This window comes from Haliaeetus albicilla, chromosome 23, assembly GCF_947461875.1.
Source record: "Haliaeetus albicilla chromosome 23, bHalAlb1.1, whole genome shotgun sequence".
In the NCBI taxonomy this organism is placed as follows: domain Eukaryota; kingdom Metazoa; phylum Chordata; class Aves; order Accipitriformes; family Accipitridae; genus Haliaeetus; species Haliaeetus albicilla.
The window spans coordinates 18,955,355-18,962,636 of record NC_091505.1 but is presented as its reverse complement, the minus strand read 5'-3'; the positions used below and the strand labels follow the sequence as shown (position 1 = coordinate 18,962,636).

The 7,282-nt window shown below is 51.0% G+C and overlaps 1 protein-coding gene across 1 annotated transcript in view; it reads right to left on the bottom strand.

The window, feature by feature from the left end:
• Positions 1 to 637: 637 nt before the first annotated feature.
• Positions 638 to 7,282, bottom strand: part of PCDH19 (protocadherin 19) — a 59,150-nt gene continuing 52,505 nt past the window's right edge. Inside the window, exon 5 of the mRNA XM_069811504.1 lies at positions 638 to 5,577. Coding sequence (XP_069667605.1) covers positions 4,988 to 5,577 — 590 coding nt within the window. The 3' untranslated portion in view covers positions 638 to 4,987. The remainder of the gene's footprint in view (positions 5,578 to 7,282) is intronic.

The following is a 7,282-nucleotide window of genomic DNA, read 5'->3' as shown; positions in this document are numbered from 1 at the left end:
GTCGCTGCTCTCGTTCCAGTTCCACCTTGGTATCACCTCAGCTGAGCCACGGAACCAGCAGAAGTGGTGAGGGGAGGGCATTTACACCTGCTAGCCACAAAGCGCTCAGATACTCCAAGCGTAAGAGCGGTCCTTGAACAGACCATTAATTCAGAGGCAGTGGATGCTCCTCACCACCTTCTCAGAGCCTCCAACGCGCCCTCCTGAAAACCCAGGGAAAATAAGTCTTCTCTACTGTTCCGCAGCGGAGAAGCGTGCGTTGGAGGTGTTTCCCACCCGTGCCTGCCCTTCTCGGAGCCGTGTCCCCCCCGAAGGTGAGGGGGTGATGGTGTGAAGGACCAGCCCCGTGCCCAGTTTCGTGGGAGCAAGGAGAGGGACCCTGCCACGGCCAGAGCCACGACGGGGCTCAGAGCTTGCCCACCCCAGTGGGTCACCCGTGGGGACAGTGACGTCCCCTCCTGGGAAAGCTCTGCCTGAGGTTTGCAGCCTCTCGGGTGCCAAAGTGGATCAGCTGTGGGAGAAACGGACGGGGAAAGGGCTGGGGTGGCACCTGGGGAACCACGCGGGCACCCGGCCGTGCGCCGGCTTCTGCAGGGCCAGCACCAGGAGCCTGTCAAAGCAAACCCACTTAGGCGTATTTAACCAAACACTTACTTTCCATTTTATTCAATAATTGCTTTAATACTAAAATGCATTAGATGCTCAAAGCAGAGAAAAGAAAAAAAAATCACATTTAGGTGGAAAACAAAGTTCTCATCAGATGAAAAAAACCCAACGTGGCAGGTACACCATTTTGAAACAGAATCGTAATAATTTAATAAAGCTGCTTTATCATCTTCATAAAATAGACAGAATGGTGATTCTTTTTTTTTCCTTTTTCCATTTTGTTGTTTACAATGATTCAATCACTGTGAAAATGTACATAACATACATATCAGCATATACAACAATTTAGTCTTCATATACTCGGCAATGGAGACACCATGACGAGACGTACCGCGCTCAAGTCCCGCGGCAGCCCTGCCCGCTGCCGGCAGGCGAGCGGCGACGGTGCCACCGCCGGCTCTTCCCGCGATGGGAAGGCACCGGTGTTACCGGTGGCGAGACCCGCGGCTCGTACCTGCCGCCCTGCCAGGAGGCGCGTGCTGCTGAAAACCAGTTTGCGTTAGGTGTGTTTGAAGGTTATATCCCAGCTTAGATCAGCTGAACGTCAGCTGATGCCGATAAAGGATCCGTCTCAGCAGGGCTCGCAGCGGGGTCGGCTGGGCTTCTCCCCAACGGGTACCGCAACTCACAGGTTGGATCAGAGATTACCCATAGCTGCGAGAGCAGCTGTAGCAACAAGATCATCGATTTTCCCCAATGACAGACAAATGTGTTTCCATTCATAATTAGATTTTTTTTTTTTTCCCCCAAGAATAATTTCAACATATTCATCAGACAGTGTGTTCTTTACAAAAGCAACTTGTTCCCTATTTGAAAAAAAAAAAAAAAAAAAAGGAATTCACTTCTGCACAACGTGTGATCCACAGGCCACCTCCAGCTTCACAACAAACAGGGAACGGCAACAACCTCAGCAGGATGGTGCTCAGGGGGTATTTTTCCAGCCGTCGGTCATGTCCCCCCCCCGGCCCTCCATCATTCCTCCCGGCGCAGCCCTGCAGCCCCGAGGGTGGGAAAGGCCCAGGAGCTCCCCAGGGAGCAGGGAAGGGTCCCTGGGCCAGCACAGGGTGGGTTTATCCCGCCGGGTCCCCAGCTCTGGGGCTGGTCCAGGTGGGGTCCTCCTCAAGCTCAGGGGGGAGAATCGGTGGTGGTCGCTGCTCTCCTGGATAAACGGGGGATAACCAGGGGAGCAGAGCAAGTTTGCCTGAAGGAAACCAACAGATCCCAGCGATTTTTCCTAAACCAAATCTGAGGACAGGTTTAAGTTATTAAAAAGCACAATAATTACATCTGGAGCCCTCCCAAACCCTCCCCCCCCCGCCCACCCTGCAGCCTTGAACGTTTTTGCATGGCCAGTTTTGATGCAACTAGGAAAAAAAAAAAACCAAGACAGACTGCGATTTGCCCGGGAGCCCTGAACTCATCTCAAGTGACACAGAGGGACAGTGACAGGAGTAGCAAAATATTCAGGAGAGGGACGAGGCGGCAGAGCCGGGGCCGCTCTCCGGCTCTCCCCTCGGCCCCGCGCAGCGAGGACGTGCCAGGAAAGGGCCCCTCGCTCAGCATCCCTGGCTGCAGCCCGGGTCAGCCCGGAAAACTGGTGTTTAAACGATTTTCTTGGAGGCATAAGGGTTTACTGACCTCTTTAATGCCCCCTTTTAATACAGAATTATTTCACATTCCTTCTCGGCTGTGCTTTTATTCAGAGTGGCAAGAAACGTTTCCTCTGGGTAAATTAGAGAAATGTTTCTATTTTATTTATTTTTTTCTTTCTTCCTTTTCAGTTAGCATCTATTTTTCATCCAAAACGCCGGGCTGGTGGTGGTGGCAGCTCCGCAGGCAGAGGGCAACGCTCAGCAGAAATTAACAGCCAGCGCTTTTCGGGCAGCTGGGGATGATGGTGGGACCCGCGGTCCCCATCCCTGCGATGGGCAATGGGAGGAGACGGGTCTGATCCTGCCGGAGGTGGGGGGCGGACGATGGGGCCGTTGCCCTGCGAAGCCAAGAGGATCTGACAGACGGGGCATCGCAGGCTCTGTCGCTCAGCAAACACCTACGAGAAGCTTCCCCCCGCAAAAACCACCCAGAGGTGACAAAGACAGGTAACGTCAGAATAAACCCAGCCTAACAGTTACAGAAAATCCAGTTACTCCAACAGCCCCAAGCCAGCCCCTTTCTTCTTTGCTTGTGTTATAATAATACACACATTTGGGGAAAAAAAAAACCAGAAATAAATGACAGTAGTAACAGTACGCAGGCAGGAAATACTGCAGGAACAGAAATAACATATCCCTGAAAAATGGGCTCAAACTCCAGAACAGAGGGGAAAATCCCCGGTTCGCTTTCCAGAGGGATGCAGGACATCACGTTAATGTGTGGGATGGGAGCTCAATGAGGTAGTCATCAACACCAGCGAGGGAAGCGTCACAAATTTCGTTAAGATGACCGTCTTTTGTCGGTTCTCTCCCAATTCCTGGCCCTAGCAAGCGGCAGGGGGAACAGCCTGACTGCGGACCTGTCTCGGACCGGCTACAGCTTCAGGCAGGATCAATTTGCCCTGAAGAAACAAATGGCTGGAGCTTAATTTCATTTTGAGGATAATAATGACTGGAGCTTGTTTTCTTGTTGACGTTTTTAATTTAAATAAATCAAAGTAACAAATATTTTATCATGATATGTAGACCTAGAAAGACTATTTCTCTAGAAACCTCTAATTTCAACTTGCTGGTACAGCAAACATTGGCAAGAGCTATATATTTTCCCTTCCATAATCAATTTTAAACTCTAGGAAACATTATTTACGGTAGGAAAATCTGTCCAGTGGAGGGTTAATAATAATCATCATAATATGCTAACTGAAATCCTCCTACCTTACTCATACCTCACTGAGGAATTATCACTGCAAGAGAGCAGAGAGCTGTGAAACCTCTTCCCTCTCTCCCTTCTACAAAATGGCTATTAAAGTAGCTCAATTTTAAAATCAATTTTATATGAGTAAATTTGTACCCACACAAAGTCCTTAATTATGAGAAAAAATAATGAATTGCTTTAATTTTTTCTCCATTAAGAAGGCACATTAATTGAATTAGTAGTGTTGTTACATATCACCTGTCTGCCCCTAAATTAACATCACTATTGCTCATTCCATACTTATTTATGATGCAGGGATAGAAAGAAATCAGAACAGTCTAAAATCCATGCCATGATGACATACATACACACATGTACTTGGCATCATCGTGACTGGGAAATGCTGACTTGGAAGTGTGTGTCTAATTGAGAAGGTAATTTAGATCTCTTAAATAATTCCATCACTTTGACTTGGAAATGATTGGAGACGGGGGATAGCTAAATCTAGGAAGTGGAAAAAAACCCAAAACAACCAACTTCCGGAAAAACTTTCCATGCATTGCCTTGAAATTATGCAAAAGAAACGGATGAGGGAAAAAGTTCAGTACAGTGCATCCAACAATTGCAATCCAGGCAGAATTTTCCCCAAAACGTCTTCCCGTAATGCCCTGTCACTGCCCTGCAAGAGCCGGGGGAGGCCGCAGGCGATGGTGGGGGCTGGAAGAAGCGCTTGCTCCACCAGGTCTGAAAACTGCAGGTTCCCCAAAGTTTAAGTAAGATGATTGTGATTTTTTTTATTTTTTTTTTTTTTAAGCTTGAAAGCCTTTTGCCATCACTAGACATACAGGAATTTGCAATATCAAATACAATAATAGTACAGATAAGCATGTGACAGCAAAAGGATTCATAAATGCAGGGGTGTCCGTAGCAAAATAGCAACACCTTCAGATACAAACAGCCTCGTGTTGGGCGAATATTAAAACTCACCCGACTGTCATTTTGAACAGTCGCGCACAAGAAATGGCCGCTATTTTGTCTAGACTACAAAACCGCCGGGTTGATTACCAAAGATGTCCGAATAAGGAATTTGCCGTTCGGTTCTTTCCAGGACTGGAAATTTATCTTCGTTTTGAGATATAAAAAAATATATAAACTCCGAGGAGGGGATACCGAGCGCTCCTGAGGACCAGGGGGGGTCTCGCCTCCGCCCCCCGCCACCCACCGCCTCCCGGCAAAAGCAAAACACCCGCTACTTTGCTCCGGCTGCACACCCCTGCTGCCTGTTGAGACAAGTGGGATTGTCACATTAACGATAGCTTCATTTATAAACAATACATTTAGGGAAAGCTTTTAAATACAGCAATCTGTGAACCATTGGTAAGCGATAAAAACAATCTGCGCTGGGAGTCGTGCGGTCCCTCCTCCTCCTCCTCCTCCTCCTCCTCCTCCTCCTCCTCCTCTCGCCGGGTGCCGCTCAGAGGACGATGTCTTTTAGTCTCCGGGCGCCGGGCGAGTCCTTTTCCCGGCGTTCCTGCAGGAGCGGGTTACCCTCCTGCCCACCGCTCTCGCTGTCCGCCCCCCGGGGCTCTGCCTCCGTCGGCCGGGAAGGGCCACTGTTCCCAAAGGGCTCCCGTTCCCGGTTGCCGGCGCAGTGCCCGGCGCCGTAGGGTGCCACCGGCTTGCCGGATAAAGGGCTCTTCAGGTGGAGGGGCGAGGTGACGGGGCTGACGGCCTCGCAGCCGTTGCCCGCCTCGCGGACGGCACCGCTCACCTTGGGGCTGCAGGCGGCCGGGTCCACCGTTCTTTTGCCTTTGGCGTTGGCGAGCCGCTCGTCGGCGAGGGGCTCGCCGCCCTCCTTGCCGAAGGTGGCGAAGGTCCTTTTTGTGCTGCAGTCTGCGTAAGGCTCCGCGTCCGCCGCCGTCGCCTCGATGGAGAGGGCGATGACGTTCCTCCCGTGCTCGGGGGATTTGGCGCGGCTGGGGACGGCGCCGCGGGGCATCCAGCACCTGTCCGAGTGGCCCAGGATGCGGCACTCCTCCCTGCAATGAAATCCTTCGCTCTGATCTGCGTGGGGACAAAAAACACACAAGGGACGGTGAAGGGGGGGAGCCCCGACGGGGGCGACGCTGCCCCCCACCTCCCCAGCGCTGCCCGTCGCTCCCACCCGAGCAATGGTTACCCTACCCCAAACCGTTTTTAAGGCAAGGCTCGGAAGAGGGATTTTTGCTGCCGTTTCTCTGCCATTTCTCTAAAGACCGGAGTTCAGTTTCCAACAGGTCGCGTGTCATCTGCCGCCGCCAGACCTGCAACCCCGGGAAAGGAGTTACGGCTGCGAATCCGTCCCGGCAGGTCTGTCCCATGTGTCCAGCCGCTCAGAGTCAGCAGTTTCTGGGTTTAGCAACCAGCGCTAAAAGCCACCATGTTTTAAGCTTGGTTTGACGTGACATTTAAGCTTGACTTTTTGCAGAGGGGGGAAAGGAACAGAGGGAGGAGGGGGGGTTCTTTTTATTTTTTCTTTTGGTGTATATGAGTGTTTTAACTTTTTGCTTAATCCCTACTGACCTCCCACACAACAGAGGCTTTATAAATCTCCAAGACTGCCCACTCCACTGAAGATTAAATGTGTCATTCCCAGCGCTGGGGCTTTATTCATACAAGAGCAATAAAGATCCCTTCTCTCGACTTGGGGCTGTCCCAACACCACTTTACAGGGCTGAAATACGGAGTGGTGGTTTAACCCTTTCCAAGGACCCTCCATGCCCAGGTCTGAGGGCTCCCAGGCGGGCGCAAACCCTCGTGCCCGGTGCTCGCACGCGTCCCCGCGCTGCCCGCCGACCCCGAGGGACCGCACAGCCTCACCTCCCCGTCGCGGACGGACAAACTGGGGCCCAGGGAGACAGCCGGGCTCAGCCGAGCGCAAAGCTGGAAATCAAATCCAAGAGTCTCAACATCCCCAGCTTTTGCTGAGCATCCGACCGTGGCTCCCGCCAAACACCGCAGGCTCCCGGCTGCTTTTCAGTCTCGGCTTACGACTTTTCCCTTCATTTGATAAGAACTCGTAGTTGCAGCTAGCCCTCATAAAGCACAACCTTTCCCTACGCAAAGACGTAGCTCCTTCCTATCATAACCTATATACACACAAAGCAGCATTAAAGCACTAACGCCACTGCCCATACAAGGCTGCGCTCGGTCGGTGCCGCTTTGATGGATCGAAGCCTGCGAAGGTGCAGACTCAGCCTGGGTTTGCTTCCCGTCCATCTGCAAACCGTTCATTTTGATGCTTTGTACATCTGTGTGCATAACCTCCGCTCCTCAGACACATTGGTATTTCCACCACATTCGAGCACTAGGGCGGCTGATAAAAATTCTCAGCACATAACACAATGCACCAAAATATGAGCAGCTTAACACTTACAGAGAATAAACGAGTAAAAGGCAGACCTCAAAAAAAAAAAGGGGGGGGGGGATTTTTTTTTTAAAGGAGAAGAAGCCAATTAATTGAAAAATCTATGGGTAAAACATTAGCTTTTTCTCTACATCAGAGCGGCTACCCGGTGGTGCGGAGCGCGGCGCCGTGTGGCTGTGTAGGAGGTCTGGGTTTCGGCAGCCGCCTTTACAGCAGTTTGAGAGAAGGATGCTCTGAGCCTTACATGCAGAACAACCTGCACCGAGATCTAAAAGCCCATGCTCTTATACTTTGATTCTGTTACTTTCAAGTACTTGAGCAAAATAAAGAAAAAAAAAGAAAAATTGCCCAGAAAGTGTTGCT